At 37.1% G+C, this 18,297-nt stretch overlaps 2 protein-coding genes across 5 annotated transcripts in view; one reads left to right on the forward strand and one right to left on the reverse strand.

Moving 5' to 3' along the window:
- The window catches only part of LOC128699531 (cyclin dependent kinase 11B pitslre), a 51,240-nt gene extending 41,051 nt beyond the window's left edge, over positions 1-10,189 (forward strand). For both annotated transcript variants that reach the window (XM_070098092.1, XM_070098093.1), the window contains 4 exons: positions 1,748-1,972; positions 3,101-3,249; positions 4,185-4,386; positions 6,478-10,189. In XM_070098092.1, coding sequence (XP_069954193.1) covers positions 1,748-1,972; positions 3,101-3,249; positions 4,185-4,386; positions 6,478-6,564 — 663 coding nt within the window. In that variant the 3' untranslated portion in view covers positions 6,565-10,189. The remainder of the gene's footprint in view (positions 1-1,747; positions 1,973-3,100; positions 3,250-4,184; positions 4,387-6,477) is intronic.
- Positions 10,190-13,646: 3,457 nt separating this feature from the next.
- LOC128699478 (uncharacterized) overlaps positions 13,647-18,297 on the reverse strand; it is a 153,185-nt gene continuing 148,534 nt past the window's right edge. For all 3 annotated transcript variants that reach the window (XM_053792242.2, XM_053792243.2, XM_053792245.2), the window contains one exon: positions 13,647-16,466. The gene's annotated coding sequence lies outside the window, so the exon portion shown is untranslated. The remainder of the gene's footprint in view (positions 16,467-18,297) is intronic.

An 18,297-nucleotide genomic window follows, 5' to 3' on the forward strand; every position in this document is an offset into this window, starting at 1 on the left:
TACTTCTACTTACACTTAGGTCACACTACACATACATGTAGAAGCATATATATATACATACATACCCCTCTGGGTTTTCTTCTATTTTCTTTCTAGTTCTTGTTCTTGTTTACTTCCTCTTATCTCCATGGGGAAGTGGAACAGAATTCTTCCTCTGTAAGCCATGCGTGTCGTGGGAGGCGACTAAAATGCCGGAAGCAAGGGGCTAGTAACCCCTTCTCCTGTATATATTACTAAATGTAAAAGGAGAAGCTTTCGTTTTTCCTTTTGGGCCACCCTGCTTCGGTGGGATACGGCCGGTGTGTTGAAAGAAAGATATACATATATATATTGTCTACTCTCTCTCTCAGCCTTGGTGTCCAGTGTTGAATGACCCACACAGGGTAACACTTTTCAAGAATATAATAGTAGTAATCTTTTCTTCTCCTGCCTTTACTCTGGGAGAGAGGACAAAGTGGGAGTTAAACATATAAGAAAAATGACATTAGAATTATGGAAATTATAAGATTTTTTTCACTGCATTTTTTCAGACTACATACTATGGGCAGATGAAAGTTCCTTCCATGTAGTCTGCTTGACAAGACTTGAACTTGCTTCACTTTTGGTAAAAATTAGTGAATCACTAGGAAAATGTCCTATGTGGGTATTCTTTAACAACCACCCCTTTGATGCCTTCATATACCTTTGATGAGTTTTAAGAATCTTTCTATTCCCAAAGCTTGGCCATGGGCCAAGCTTGTCTGGTACTAGCTGGTCAACCAGGCTGTTCCTGCTGGTGTCCCACAGCCCCACATATCCATCACAGCCTGGTTGATCTGGCACCTGGTGAAAATACTTATCCAGTTTCCTCTTGAAGACTTCTACACTTGTTCCAGCAGTATTTCTGGTAAGTTGTTGAATAATCTGGGGCAATGGATGTTGATACAGTGTTTCCTCCTTGTTATGCTCACCACACCTCTGCTTTATACTGGATTTACTTTGCACTTTCTCCCACATCTCTCGCTCCAGTATGTTGTCAAGGCAGTGTGCAGATTTGGGACCAGACCCTCGAGTACTTTCCAGGTACAGGTTGGCCATCACTAATCCAGTGTCATTGGGACCTGTAGTCTGCCGGATTACAGAGTGGTTAAGTTAGAATACAATTAATCTATCAATAGCGAAACTTTCTGCTACATCTTCCTCATTTTCATCACTACTTTCTCCTCCACTGGTTTACTGTTGTGGATTTACAACCATCTGCACAATTTCTGAGTCAGTATAATGATGAAATTTGAAATTATGTTTGCCGAAATTAGTGCCGGATTACTGATGGAACCGGATAACTGATTGCTGGATTAGTGATGGTTGACCTGTATATATTATCATGTATCTCTCTCTCCTCTGCTCTAGTGAGTACATATTTAATAATTTAAGGCAGTCCCAGTAATTTAAATGCTTTACTGGCTCTGTGTGGGCCATAAATGATCTCTGTATTTATTCCAGCTTTGATATTGAGTGAGTGAGAGAGAGAATATAATAATGTACAGCATATTTTATTATTTAATGTTGATAATGTCATATTGTGTGTAATTTATCAATTAAACTTTATCACAGGTATGTATGTAAATGAAAAATGCAGTTTTGGGCATCCGTAGCAGGCCTTGGGCTGTATCACCCATGGATACAGGGGAACTTCTGTACTGTATGTACAGTATTCTGACTGCTAACTTATTTTTCACACACCATACCTTTTTTCTTTCTTTGGCAGGTGGGAGACTTCGGCTTGGCCAGAGAGTATGGTTCACCCCTCAAGCATTACACTCCTATTGTAGTGACCCTTTGGTACCGTGCCCCTGAGCTGCTCCTTGGGGCTAAACAGTACTCAACACACATCGATGTTTGGTCTGTTGGATGCATCTTTGGTGAGCTGCTGGGAATGGAGCCCATGTTTCCAGGAAAGTCGGAAATTGATCAGCTTAATAAGATATTTAAGGTGAGATTTACTTTTGAGTGAATTGCATGATACCCTGGAGAAAAATTCTGCATGAAAAGCAATGTCATGATATAGAGGTCTTACTAGTAGGTAATCTGCAGTGTGCATGAGTAATAAAATTTCAGTCAGTATGGAAATCTAGTTATTACAGTCTCTCTCAATAGTATCTAAAGATAAATATCGTTTTAACATTTAAAAATCTTAAGACTTCTTTTTCAACCCATTTAGTTAATAAGGAAGTAGGAGTGTTTTGATAAAAAAAAGAAATCATCCTACCTAGATAGGATGATCTACAAAAACTGAAACATTCAACATCATTTATTCAGTAGCTGCCTTGCCAGAAGTGAGAAGATATTACAGTTATAATAATGCTCAGAACTGTAATGTGCCAACCCTTCCTTCAGTGTGTGAAAGGGACTGTACTGACCACCTCCAGGACTTAAGTCCAGATAACCAGTTTCTCAGAATTCATAAATGTTACACTGCTCCCACTCCAAAATCATATCAAGTCATTAAAAACTATTTTTTTCTTCTCTGATCTAACATGCTCACACTAACCTGCTAGATACATAAACCCCCTACAACTCAAAAGCTCCATTATCTCTTCTCTCCAATCTTTCCTGGAACAACTTGTACTTCCCTTCCTTCCACCTCAGATTTCTACACCTCTTGGTCGTCCGATTCTGCTACATTCTTTAAATGCTCAAGCCATTTCAATTACCCCTCCTCCACCCTCTGAATTATACTTTTTGTAGCACCACACCATCTTCTAATTTCTATGCTTTGAATTCTCTGTATAATATTAATGCCACACACTGCCTCTAGCTGCCTACTCTTCCTTGCTGCAATGTTTGAAGTTTCTGCCTCACACCCATAAAAAAGTGTTGGTATTTCTCTACTATGATGCATTCCCTATTCTTTTGTTGATAAGCTTCTTTCTTTTCACAGATGCCTCAACTCTACCAACCGTTTTTTCTGTTTGGTTCAAGTGAGAGCTCCTTGATTCTGTTGGATTGTATTTTTGAATGAGGGTGGAAGTGTTTCTTTCTTTTTTAGGTCACCCTGCCTTGGTGGGAGACAGCCGCTGTCATGTTGAAAAAAAAAATATATTGTATTTCTTTACTTCAGGATCTTGGAACACCTGGTGAAAAGATCTGGCCTGGGTACAACCAGTTACCCCTTGTAAAAAAGACACAATTTGCTGATTACCCATACAACCATCTACGTGAGAGGTTCAAGACAAGGCTGTCTGATCAAGGATTTAGCCTTCTTAACAGGTATTAATTATATTAAAGAAAACAAGATATGAATCCATGGACAGAATGAGTGAATATATGGATGAGTGATGATTATGGAGGACTACTGTGCATGGTACTTAATTTTATTATGGTGTTATATATTGGCATGTAGGAGATTGTGTAGACTGTTAGTTATCGGGATGGCATTTGCTGGATAATGATAGATCTTTATAAAATGATTATGAATGATAGTGTGGTCAAGTAATCCAGCACAGATGTGCATGTAAGGACCAGTGAGTATGGTGGAGACTTCCTGTAAGCTGCCCTACTGAATAATGAAAGACTGATTATTGCATAATGAAAAAATGAATAGATGTTTCAAAATATGTAGCTCTGGGTAGGTGAAAATATGAGTACGTAACACATGGTGTAGGCTGCCAGAGACGGCTGTGATTGATATTAGCAGATGTCACACTTGCAGTAGTAATAAACAGAATTGTCAGTGATTTCACATGCATATGATCACGAGAAGGAATACAAATAACCTGCACCTAACTTATGATGGTGAAAGGTTTTCTTTTTTGGGCCACCCTGTCTGGGTTAGAAATGGCCAATGTGTTAACCCATAAGCTGTCCAAACGTAGATCTATCTTCACTCGCGTAGCGCTCCAAACGTAGATCTATGTTTTATTTTACATGCTTTGAAATGTAAAAAAAAACGTAGATCTACTTTCGAAGCTCTACGCGAGTGAACGTAGATCTATGTTTTATTTTACATGCTTTCAAATGTAAAAAAAACGTAGATCTACTTTCGAAGCTCTACGCGAATGAACGTAGATCTACGTTTGGACAGTTTAAGGGTTAATGAAATAAAATAAAAAATAAATATTTGGTCCAATACATTATTTGTTTGTTTGAAATTTACTGCTGCTAGTTCTTGTTACTGTAGTTTAGTTATTTATTTTGCTTTTCAGGTTTTTAACTTACAATCCTCCAAAACGCATCACATGCCAAGAAGCAGTACATCATGATTATTTTCACAAAGAAGCGCCAGCACCTGTGGATCCAGCTATGTTCCCTACATGGCCAGCTAAGTCTGAAAATCCTCATGGTCGTTCAAAGAAAATTGGCCTCAGTCCCAAGCCCCCATCTGGTGGCAAGAACTTCAAAGATCTGGTAATTAAATTTACTTTTTGTATTAAGCCAAATAATGTACATGAGCTTTGATAATTTTGTTTTAACATTGCCTGTGTCCCACCAAGGTAGGGTGACTCAGAGAAGGAAACATTTACTATTACCCATTCATTTGTGCTTCTCATTCATGTTAGTGGAGGGCTCTTGATCCAAGGAATGGAACATGTCCTTCCCTTGGGTCAAACCTGAATGTCTCCCATTCACCTAAGTGTTGTATAACTCTTCCAGGTTTAGCACTCCCACATGAGTATAATAATAATAATTACAGTGGTACCCTGAGTTTTGGCCATCTCCCAACTCGAATAATTATGTAAGTGTATTATTGTAAGTGCTTTTGTAAGTGTATTTTGGGGGGTCTGAAATGGACTAATCTAATTTACATTATTCCTTATGGAAACAAATCCGTTCAGTAACAGCACTTGCACTGCCTTCTGGAATGAATTATGGCTGAAACTTGGGGTTCCACTGTATTACTCATTTGTGATTGCCTTTCTTTGCAGCTATAGGAACATAACTGTGCTCGCAGTGTTATCTACAATATTTAATGTGCTGTATCGTATAATTATGTAAAGAATTTCCAGTGGTAGTAGCATATGTTAACTTCTCTGATGTGAAGTCAGTTTTAACCCTTAAATGGTCCAAATTTATATATACGTTTTTTCAACATCTGAAAGTATGTAAAAAAATGTAGATCTTCTTTTTTGTTTTAAATTTGAAAACAAAAAGATTAGGTGATGAAAGATTGGATATCAGATTGGAGGGAGAGAGTATGGAGGAGGTGAATGTATTCAGATATTTGGGAGTGGACGTGTCAGCGGATGGGTCTATGAAAGATGAGGTGAATCATAGAATTGAAGAGGGAAAAAGAGTGAGTGGTGCACTTAGGAGTCTGTGGAGACAAAGAACTTTGTCCTTGGAGGCAAAGAGGGGAATGTATGAGAGTATAGTTTTACCAACGCTCTTATATGGGTGTGAAGCATGGGTGATGAATGTTGCAGCGAGGAGAAGGCTGGAAGCAGTGGAGATGTCATGTCTGAGGGCAATGTGTGGTGTGAATATAATGCAGAGAATTCGTAGTTTGGAAGTTAGGAGGAGGTGCGGGATTACCAAAACTGTTGTCCAGAGGGCTGAGGAAGGGTTGTTGAGGTGGTTCGGACATGTAGAGAGAATGGAGCGAAACAGAATGACTTCAAGAGTGTATCAGTCTGTAGTGGAAGGAAGGCGGGGTAGGGGTCGACCTAGGAAAGGTTGGAGGGAGGGGGTAAAGGAGGTTTTGTGTGCGAGGGGCTTGGACTTCCAGCAGGCATGCATGAGCGTGTTTGATAGGAGTGAATGGAGACAAATGGTTTTTAATACTTGATGTGCTGTTGGAGTGTGAGCAAAGTAACATTTATGAAGGGGTTCAGGGAAACCGGCAGGCCGGACTTGAGTCCTGGAGATGGGAAGTACAGTGCCTGCACTCTGAAGGAGGGGTGTTAATGTTGCAGTTTAAAAACTGTAGTGTAAAGCACCCTTCTGGCAAGACAGTGATGGAGTGAATGATGGTGAAAGTTTTTCTTTTTCGGGCCACCCTGCCTTGGTGGGAATCGGCCAGTGTGATAATAAAAATAATAAAAAAAAATTTGAAAACGTGTAAAAAAACTTTTATGTACATTTTTTTTGTTTTGTTATATTTGAAAAAATGTAAAAAAAAGTAGATCTACTTTTGTAGCACTACGAATTTGAACGTCGATCTCTTTGGACCGTTTAAGGGTTAAGAGTACTGTGAACTTGAACTTTTCCATTTGTAATGGTTTTACTACGAATGATTTAAAATTGAAGATAGTGCTTGGTTCTGACCTGAAAGGATCTGGTTCTCATTCCCAGACTGGGTGAGACCTATAGACAAGTCTCCTTTCACCTGCTGCCCCTGTTTGCTTAGTAGTATATAAGTATCTGGATGCTAACTGCTGAAGGTCACATTCTGGGGGATTGTAGTATACCTTAGACAGGGCTGGGCTTTGAAATGAGCTGTAAATCGAAGTGTGTAAAAAAATAGAATTACACAATATACATCAATTTATTCTCTTTCAGGCTGATGTGGATGATGAGTTGGCTGCCCGAGGATTCTTTTTAGGTGGAGCCAGTTCGTGTGGACCCGGCTTTGTACTAAAGATGTGATGAGTAATTTTCTAATAAGTTGTGTTACTAGATTAACCTGAATTTATATTCAAATAAAATAAAAAAAATTACTTCTACATATTAAGCCTGATCAGTAAGTTGGCTTTATCTCCAAGAGTTGGGAAAGAATTTTGTAAAAATAATGAAACTGGTTTTACATTTAAAATGAATCAAACCTTTTATATTTTAAAAGAGAGATGTAGTTTTTTGTGGAGATATGTGTGTGTGTGTGTGTGTGTGTGTGTGTGTGTGTGTGTGTGTGTGTGTGTGTGTGTGTGTGTGTGTGTGTGTGTGTGTGTGTGTGTGTGTGTGTGTCAGTGTGTCAGTACATTTATCCTGCCATTTTTATCTTCATTAAGGTAAAATAATGACTTGTTGAAAAGGAGCATTTATTGAACAATGTCTTATGTGAGTACCTAGATGCTAGTAAAGAGCTCGTTCTAATTAATTGGAACTACCCTCCTGACCCTTTGATTAAACACAATTACTTCACACTTCCCAGATACTGTATGACCCCTACTTGTTTAGTGCTTCCCCATCTATAAACTGATACTATTGAAGAATGGCTCTCATTAGAGTGTAAGCTTACACTTGAGCATAGTTTGTCTCCTGTGACATTAACGTTGCAGAGTTGAACAGCTTGTTTCACTTTGTTAAAAACAAAAAAAATTCTGCCTGAAAGTAGAGGTTCATACTTGAAATAACATGAGAAGATTGACAGTCTTGAGGACTGTGCAAGGATATGTTGTAATGAGGGTGATCTGCTTTGGTATAGAATTAGCATTGAACTGAGGCATAACTCATGTTCGTATGTTAAATCATCTTATTTGTTAGTACTGAGTGTGAATCATAGGTAAACTAATTCATTAGTACTGATTCTTGGCTCATTATTTGTTGAAGGACACCCCTGCTCCAGTGCCACTTAGTCTGTTCAGGATTTAAACTAAAACCTTTGTCTTGAATAGGTAAAATTGTTGTGGTTGATGTATTGAATAGTAAGCAGTAGAAATGAAAGTGCATTTAATTTTCTTAAACTTGTAAATTAGTTTTGAAAATGTATAATTGTTGCAAAGTTAGGTGACATTTTTTTCATACATTTTGAAAAGCCCCTTGTTATACAAAGCAAAACTTTGATATATTTTATTCTTTTGTAAATTTGTAGTCTCAAACACTTAGAAATATAGTTAAGTTAGCAAAGCAAGCTTATTCCATATAAAAAAGAAGTTATCATATTTAGGAACTAAATGAGTAATGAAAAAATGAGAGGAAAATCAATTCTTTCTTTCTTTCAACAAACTGGCCATATCCCACCAAGGCAGGGTGGCCCGAAAAGAAAAACAAAAGTTTCTCTTTTTAACTAGTAATGTATACAGAAGGGGTTACTAGCCACATGCTCCCGGCATTTTGGTCGCCTCTTACGACACGCATGGCTTATGGAGGAAGAATTCTGTTCCACTTTCCCCGTGGAGATAAGAGGATATAAACAAGAACAAGAACTAGTAAGAAAATAAAGGAAAACCCAGAGGGGTGTGTATATATATGCTTGTACATGCATGTGTAGTGTGACCTAAGTGTAAGAAGCAGTAGCAAGACGTACCTGAAATCTTGCATGTTTCTTTCTTTCAACACACCAGCCGTATCCCACTGAGGCAGGGTGGCCCAAAAGGAAAAATGAAAGTTTCTCCTTTTAAATTTAGTAATATATACAGGAGAAGGGGTTACTAGCCCCTTGCTCCTGGCATTTTAGCTGCCTCTTACGACACGCATGGCTTATGGAGGAAAAATTCTGCTCCACTTCCCCATGGAGATAAGAGGAAATAAACAAGAATAAGAACTAGAAAGAAAATAGAAGAAAACCCAGAGGGGTGTGTATATATATGCTTGTACATGTATGTGTAGTGTGACCTAAGTGTAAGTAGAAGTAGCAAGACATACCTGAAATCTTGCATGTTCATGAGACAGAATAAAGGACACCAGCAATCCTACCATGTAAAACAATTACAGGCTTTCATTTTACACTCACTTGGCAGAACGGTAGTACCTCCCTGGGTGGTTGCTGTCTACCAGCCTACTACCTACAGGAATATCAATTAGTTTATTGATAAAAAAAAATTTGGAAACAAGACATAAATTGATTAATATAAACAAAGTATTAAAAAAGTGTGTTGAATTCAGGTCCTACATTGATCTACAGAACTGTGTATTAATTTCTCCAGCAATCATGTTAGTTACCAATTTTATGTTGGTTGTAAAGCCATTACAATATTCTGAAAATCTGTGATTCACAGGTCACTAAATTGAACTTAGAAGTTATGCGCATTTTGTAATCACACATTCTTTGTCTGGATTTAAAATGTCTAAAAATTACATGAGACATTACCAGTGTCAAACATCAAAGATGACTTTTTGATATATTTTTGTACAGTATATTATTGGAAGCACAGTGAAACGTTGGTGTAATGAGTAATAGATGGAGACAGGGGTGTCTACTACAATGTAAATCTGTTACAGTAAAGTACCCTGTGTAGAAGACTAGATCTGCTCATAAGCAGATTCCTCATGCAGCAGACCTAGTCCACTGCATGGATGACTCTATCAGACACTTAAAAATAAACTGTATTACAGTACAGCACAGTAAATTACCTAAGGGTTAAAAGTAGAGTACAGTAGAGCATAGTAATTTTTCTTCTTGTGGTGAATAGACAAACTTAATGCCAGAATAACTTTTATTTTGAGTCAGAGGAGCTGTATAAGCTACAGCTCAAATGTTAATAGATTAACAAAAAAACATAAATCCAGGGAAATTTGAACATTAAATGATTGTATGTGTGAGTACGTACAGACACTAACAAGCTGGAGCAGGCTGAGTCATTGGCCTGGTTTGCCTAAGAACAATGAAAACAGAAGGGGCTGCTATGGCCCTTGTTGGACAAAAGTCCTATGCCATGTGAATAAATGCATTGACAGAACAGACATAGTCTGCTGTATCAATGACAGTACCTCCTCCTCCTGAGCTATTGTCTTGCCAAATTTTTTGTCTTTTTTTCTGAATCCCATTGCATAGGGGTCTGCTCTACTGAGTATTTTGCATACTGTATACATAAATGTATATTACTGTATATATGAAATTGACTGATATAGTGTATGAAGTGCAATTTGGTCCTGTTTTATTGTAAATTTGTCATGTTTTAAATCAAAGACCTTGTGTATATATTTACATTTTTTGAATGAACCGGTTGGATCCCACCAAGGTGCGGTGGCCCAAAAAAGAAACACTTTCACCATCATTGGTGGGAGATGGCTGGCTTGTAAAAAAAAAAAATAGAAATAATTTGCTTAAAATATGTATTCTGAAGAAATTACATATTAAGCACCGTGCTTTAAGTAATATGTGAAAGGAATGGTCAGCATTTTCCTTGAATTTAATGTTATGTAGTTCTTTACATGATAGACATGTAATAGATTAAGGTAAGAGTGAAGGATGGTGATATATGCTCAAGATTGTTTGTACCAGTTCTTCAGTATTCTAGCAAAGTGTGAACCTTTGAAACAAGTTTCAGAAATGTATAATCTTCGTGTTGTAAGGTACAACATAACTAGTTCCTTAATTAAATTGTGTATGCTATTTTAAAGCCTATTTATTTGTGTACCTTCAGCATAATATTTATTTTTTCCTTCAGATTACTTCAAAATAAAACATATGGTAAGTTAAATATAGTTTTTATTGTTTTTAATGAAAGGAGAATATTGTAAGCCATACGTGTCATAAGAGGCAACTAAAATGCCAGGAGCAAGGGGCTAGTAACCCCTTCTCATGTATACTAAATTTATATAGAGAAACTTTTCGTTTTCTTTTTGGGCCACCCTGCTTCGGTGGGATACGGCCAGTGCGTTGAGAGAGGAAGAAGACTTAGAAAAATATTCCTTTCATATGCCTTCACTTAGGCGTCATTCACTCTAAAGTGGTGTGTTGCATGAGAATGGGAGTGTTGCTGTTATGTATTTTAATGCATCAACATGAGGACAACTTGTACACATTGTAAGGTGTTTGTTTTGTGGGAAAAAGCTTCACAAACTCATGCAAAATGAATGCACATGGACTGCATTCATCTGACCACCCACCACCCATTCACTCTTGTTTGTTTACATTCTCCGCATCTCTCGTGTTCTCTTGTTTAGAATGGCATCTAAGGGTAGTTGTGATAAAAAGACGAGTCATAAGCCTCTTTAAATGCCAAATTAGAAATGATTAAACTCGGTGAACAAGGTATGTTGATAGCAATAAGCATAATATTAATAATATAATAATAATAAAAATGATATTGTAGGCATTTTCATTAATCCATCTTTAAACTCCATGAACAAAGTATGTATGTTGATGGCAATAAGCATAATACAGTGATGCCTCTCATATCCAAACTATATGGGCCGAGACCGGTTCAGAAACATGAAATTTCCAGATACGTGAGGGGAAAAAAGCCCATCTATACTGTCATATGGCGATGGCTTTGTAGGTTTAAAAAACCAGTCCTGTGTTGTCTGGTGGTGGGACCAGACATTCTGGGCTTGAATAACAACCTCCAGATTTCTGCAGCCATTTTAAGTTTGGCACCAAGAACCATCATACCACTACCATGTTGTTGTAGGTACCACCTCATTGCGCACTGATTGAGTTCCACGCTCTGTCACTTTGCCATCACTTTTCTTTCAGCACTTTTCCAGTTTTTGAGACGGCAGAAAACATCTTAACGGCTGTTCGGATGTTTCGGTAATAATTGTAGAATTTTGCCCTTTCCCAGGGCCTGTTTGGATATTGGCGAGGTTCAGATAATGGCAGGTCGGATATGCGAGGTATCACTGTAATAATAATAGTAATAATCTCTCTGAGGCGCTTTAAATTTTTTTTTTTTTTCAAAATCACATAAGAAATACGCTATATCATATAAAGAAAATACATACAATCATAGTAAAATAAGATAGTTATGCAGGAAGCATCATAAGAATAGTAAAATAAACATAATTGTGAGGTGTGGTAGCTGGGCGGGCTGTCACACTTGACTTCCTACAATAACTACTACTACCTCTTGCCCTACATTAAGACTTCAAATATTTTCAAGTAATGAGTATACTGTATGTGTATTTTACTTTTTTATTGTTTTTTATGCCTGCTTCTATGGCTAACTTAATACAAGATAGTGTAAATATGTTATCAGGCATTTATATGCATTTAAAAGTGAAAAAAGTTATTTTTTGACGATTTTTTGCTTTATGGTGGTAACCTGGAACCTAACCTGTCTTGTAAGTGGGACCTTACTGTATATGGTGGTGGTGTCCATAGAGATGCATTGTTACAGAATGTGATATGATAATATGCTGGGAATCCCTTTGAGAGTGGTGATTTGATACTGGTGAAAGTCTCTTAATCCAAGGAACTGGATCTATCCTCTTCACTGAATAAAACCTGATTACCTTTTATTCTGCAGGTGTTGTATGGCTCTTATTGGAGACTTGCCTTGCAAGTGTTAACAAAATTACACAGTAAAGATTACTGGTACATATAGACAGAATATGTGTTGCATGCATCAGCTATAGTATGTTCCTTATAGTGGTTGTAATTTGTAAGTACAGCTTATGTTCTTCCTTTAGTACTGCCTTTGCTTCCATCACTTTCACTTCTTTATGAAATGCTGCACGAGTCTTACAGGTTTAGTGTACTTCATGAATATTATAAATTTTTATTTTTAAAGGAGAATTAAAATAAGTCAAATTCCTTCTTGCTGTATTTATTTTGTAGTTTTCAAAAACAACAAAATGAAAAATTAGGAAATTATGCAAAAATCATTTGCTCGCAGATATTGACTAGATATTGTTCCCTTTTTCATATAGTCTGCAAATTATTCATTTAATAATTACATTGTATGAGCTCTCATAGAATGACTTAATTTTTCCTTTCATAGAACTGAACAACTCTGGCAGTGTCTTGATAGTTCAGGGTATTGTAAAGTCTGAGACACCAAATTATATTAGTTGTCCTAATCCATTTTCAGGTTATGAATGCTTGAAAGGTTTGCTTTTTTATCTTGATTGGTGTGTACCGTATATTGGCACCGTGTGTTATTTATTTAGTTTATACTTTAGACCTTTATTATAAACCCTCGTACCTTGAAGGGAGGTCCTTGGATGTTCATGAGGGAGCTCTTGATTCAAGGAATTGGAGCTCCTGTCATTTTCCTCATGTTGAACTAACTTGCCTCTTATTCCTGACACAGCCCTAACGGTTTAGCATTGCCCCATAATTATATATAATAATAATTCTAAGCACTCAGGGGTACTGGCTAACTTGTAGGTGTAACAGTAGTACACTTAATAATTTGCTTTGTTACAGCAATTAACTTAGTGTACGTGAAGCTCTTTGAGTAATCTGAAATAGATAGGCCTACTATATTTTCAGTAATAATACTGATAGAAGGGATTCCTCAAGAGCTTCTAATGTTGACCAATAGTTAATACATCATATCTCCTGATGACTGTCAGACAGTCGCTATGCTTGCTTTCATGTTAACTTAAGTGATTTATACCACAAAATGGAAGTCATAGTTAATTTTTAAAACTGAGGTAGAGAAGATGAGCTGGCAGATATAGAACACAAGAAAGTAAATAATAATGATGTACATAATGTTTAGAAATTTGTCACATCCCTCAACCCTCAGTACTCGTGATAGTAATTATCATAATTATTTTACAGTTCAGGCTATTAGAATAATCTTTGGTGTTCTTATTTTAGTACCAAGATTATCTCTATTTTTACATGTATTCCATTATTATTATTATTCACAGGAAAGCATTAAACCCAACTGGGTCATAAAGTGCCAGGTGTGTGCGCTATTCACGAGATGTAATATTGTACATTATATGATTTTAATTCTCATAATTCCTTCAAGGGAGATTCCATGATGCTCGTGAGGAGGTCTTGATCCAGGGAATTTGATCAAGCTCCCCTTCCTTGGGTTGAACTTGATTGCCTCCCAGTCCCCACGCTATGTGACCCCCTATGGGTTTAGAACTCCACCTTAATTATAAAAATAATTCTCGTATCCCTTCAAGGAGGGCTTCTGATTCAAGGCATTGAAGTTATCCAATCCCTCCTTGGATCATACCTGATTGCAACCTGTTTCTTAGGAACTGTATGACCTTTAAGGGTTTAGTGCTTCACCATAAATTTCATAGTAATATTTATATTAATATGACTTTTTTGTGGGTGAATTGATTAAACTATATTACTTGTTAGGTAGTAAAATACTGTAATGTCAGGTTAGGCCAGAGATTTGATATTTGTATTAAAATTACAGTATAGACTACAATTACCTTATGTATGTTTGAAAAGTGTTTAAGTATTTTTTATAAAAAAAAATATTTATTAAATATTTGATGTTGGCAGCTTTATGTTAAATACACAGATTTTTGTGTGAACAGGTCAGGTCAGTAGGCTTAGTCTCATAGAGGAAAACTAGCAGCCTGATGCACCAGTTATTTCACTGTATCTGTAAAGGTGATCTTTAATCTGTCATAGTCTGTGATGTTTACTGTGGTCAGTTTGTACAGAGATCATTACTATTATACAGTGATGTTAAGATAGATATTTTCAGACTTTGTAAACCTTAGTACTGTGATTTATCTACCGTTACACTCGAGCCCTACAACTGCTACCAAAGATTAATTAAATTTAATTAAAATTTATTTACTAATTGCTTAGCATTTTGAGAAGCATCAGATGAAGTTGTTGTAATAATTGTACGATACTTGCATGGTAAGCTATAGTTTGAAAGTCTTGCATTGTATGACCACTACAGGTTTTGTGCTTTCTTGTGAATAAAATGATGATACAGTCTGGAACTGGTATCATTTGCATTTTAATTTGCTAATGTTACCACTGTCCTTCAAGAGTAACTGTTTTCTTAAATTGACAAATGCTGTTCCAGTTATTGCTGAAATTTATGTAACACCTTTTATTAAACACATTTCTTTTAATTTAGTGTATAGAACATGATTCATTTATATTAGTGCTCAGCCTATTGTACCATTTTGTCTGACCTGGTTGTGGTACAGTTCTTTCTATGCTGATTATAATACTATTTTTTTTTTTCTATTCGCCGGTACTCTCCCGGCCCGGGTCTTTTCCAAGGAGTGGTGACCCGGCCTTGGCTCCCTATCTGGGGAGTATCTCGAGACCTAAGTCTCCCATGGGAGGAGGTACAAGTACCCCCTCATCTTTGGGACCAACTGTCCCCAGACCTATGATTATAATACTATTTTCTCTATGATACCGTTTCTTAATGCACTGCTTTACATCATTTTCCCCACCAGGCATGGTAGGCTCGGTAACCATGTTATACAAGACTGATTTTTGTCATGTAGTTAGACTTCTATCGGACATCATGTAATCATGTGTGTTTCTGACTTTCCACCTGAAAAATGATGTCCTCAGTCATCCTAATCAACGGTATTGATGAAAGTCTTTCCCTCCAATTGGCGAGTTGAAATTAATACCCTGATATATTACTGAGGTGAGGGTGAGCAATACTGAACTAAAATGAGTTATGACTTTTCACTGTATACGTATATATGTACCATTTTTGTGCTTTTGTTGAATCTGTTGATTTTTTTAAGTTTATAGGCTCATTACAATTGCCTACAGCAAAGTATATATTCTCTCTGCTCTGTGGTCTTAATATATGAAAAATTCAGGTATAGTAGAAAACAAAACACTAGATACAGGGGTAAATGGGTTATGGAGATAGTGATTAACTCGGACAATATTAAACTAATGATTTGCTATTAAAAATAGACTTTTCTCTTGCAATGAATAATTGGGATAAAATGTTTATGATGATTATAGAAGTTATTTATGACAAAAGGACAAATTTAATACAGAGTTGCTTGTAAAACATTATTCAGAACGAAAATGTTTGACAGGTTGTGTACCTCCCATTGTGAATAATGCTGGAGGATGGGGAGTCATGCCATATAGCAAGGAATGTTTGTCACACTGACAGGGGTAGGCAGGAAATGTGTGATTGTTCAGTTTTCTGAATGAGAAAATAGCTGTAGTTTATAGAGCATACAGAATGAGAGAATCAGGAGTTGTTAACAGTAGGGAGGGACCAGCCTCGTTTCCTCCTCACTGGAAACAAACTTTGAAGATATATCTTCAGAAATTATGCTCATTTATCTTATGATTAGGACATTTTTGCACAAAAAATGTATCTAATCATGAGATTCATTAGGCTATCCAGCCAAGATTTGTCTTCTGTTTGTCCTTCCCTTACTCATAATGGAAGGTATAGAAAATGATAGGGATTATATTTGATATATGGTTGTTATTTTTTTTATAATCACTTATTACTTACTGTAATTACTGTACAATATCCTTGAGAGGCTACATTATTTAATAAAAATGTCTGGCTTAAGACTTTGGTGTTTCATCTTACATGAAATAGCAGGAATTTTTAACACCAGTTGATTGGATAATGCCGAGCAACTCTTTTCAAGAAGTTGATGGTTTCGAATTTGTTCTTACAGACCCCTTCAAGGGAAGTGCCTTGGTGCTGGTGATGGACCCCTAATCCAAGGAAATGGAGTTTCTCTTGTTTTCCTTGGATAAGTCTCAATTACCTCCCAAGGCACTGCATGATCCCTATGGGTTTTGCAGATTTCATTTTCTTATATCTTTTAAGATACTGTAATATTTGCATCATATAGCATGATATCTTTTAAACATGAGTCCTGACGCCATGTAGGTTTCCATCAGTAGTTGACAGTGAGATCAACAAGAGGGACATGCGACATCCCAGGACTTGATGGCTTCTCCTTCACACGTCTACACTACTGATGCCATCTTCATCCTGGGAAAGAAGACAATATTTAATAAGATTAATGTATGCTAGCCATAAAACAAAAAACAACAAAAAAACTGTTACATGATACTAACCTTTCAAGCTGTATGGCCTATTTGGTTTTAACATTTTTGTAATATAATACCTTTCTACTGAGTGTCCTCTTGAAGGGCACTCCTTGACAGTGAGAAAAGTGCTTCCAGTAAAACTTTGATATTTCATTCAGGACTGAACTTGATCAAGTATACAAAAACATATAGAAAGCCTTGTACAGCAAATGAGCACCATGAAGTCAGGCTCAGGAGAGGTCACAAGGAAACAAGCGAGGACATGAGGAGAGAGCTCAGACAGTATGTGTATTTTACATGCTGTTGTGTGTGTGGGGGGGGGGCTGGCATGAGGCCAAGTCCAAAAGAAAACTTTTAATTATGTAAACATGGTACAGTATGCACAATAGGACCTTGTTTAGTTCGATAGTGTCACAAATATGCATTATGGCTGCTTTCAGAATCTTGTGTCTAGTGTGATCCTCCTTGAGATAAAACTGTTCTCCTGCTCCATAGTCCATGTGTGAGAGTGTAGATTGCTGTGAATCACACATCCATTGCTAACTTTTGTCCATCCTGGAAGTATATTTGTTTTCCTGCAGGCCAATCAGAAGGTTGTGCCCTGTCTTCCTAGCATGTACCTTAGTACAACCTCCACACTGAATGCTGTAAATCCCTGCAGCAGTGGTACTCTACAGTCTGTGAGGTCTGGTATCACTGCTGCAGGGGTTTACAGCATTCCCTGTGGAGCATGTAGGAAGGTATACATTGGGAAGACAGATCATGACCTTCCAACTCACCTGCTGAACAAATGTACTTACTGGATGGACAAAATCTACAATGCATGCATCGTTCACTACACTCACACATGAACTATTGAGCAACAGAACAGTTTTATTTGGATTATTATTATTACAATCAAAACTAAGTGCTAAACCCACAATTGTCATACAGCTGGAGGAGTTTCAAGCCAGACACAGGATTCTGGAAGCAGCCATGATACATATATTTGAGGCTATTAGACAAGGCAGTGTACACACTGATAGGTCCTACTGTGCATGTGTAGAGGGCTTAAGGGCTTTTGTTCCAAGTCATCCGACTTATCCTCTCTTGGATCAAATTTGATTACTTTCCATACCCTGGGTACTTTATGCCCCTCAAGGGAGATTCCTTGATGCTGGTGAGGGGCTCTTGATCTAGGGAATTGGATCTGTGCTCCAGTTCCCTGAGTTGAGCCTGAATACTTTCCATCCCCCCACATGTGCTGTATAACCCTACGGGTTTAGCGCTTCCCTGTGATAATAATGGGTACTATACAACTCATAGGGTTTAGCACTTGATTTTGATTATAATAATATATGACTCCTATAGATTCACTGCTTCCTCCATGAATGTAATAATAATCCTTATTTTTTCTCATGAGCTTAGCCTTGCAGCTTTTTAAGACCCATTTGGCTTTAGCACATTTTGTGAATACAATAATAACAAGGCACTGTATAACCCCTGTGAGTTTGACAATTCCCCAATAAATATAATGTAAAAGTAAAGAATAGTTTAGAGTTTATGTTTAATACCTTACATATACCTGTATAATGATACTGGGATAATGGGAGCATATTAGACACAACTAGGTGTTCTGTTTGTGTGACCCAAGAGAGGGATGGCCCATACCACATAACCCCTCCCCCAGGTAACCAATGTTCCAGTTTGATAAAACTAGCAAATTAGCACATACTCAGCTCAAAACTAATCTGAACCCTTCCCTCTGTAAGACACATCATCAGTGAAACTTT

The sequence above is a fragment of the Cherax quadricarinatus genome, chromosome 61, assembly GCF_038502225.1.
Source record: "Cherax quadricarinatus isolate ZL_2023a chromosome 61, ASM3850222v1, whole genome shotgun sequence".
NCBI lineage: Eukaryota > Metazoa > Arthropoda > Malacostraca > Decapoda > Parastacidae > Cherax > Cherax quadricarinatus.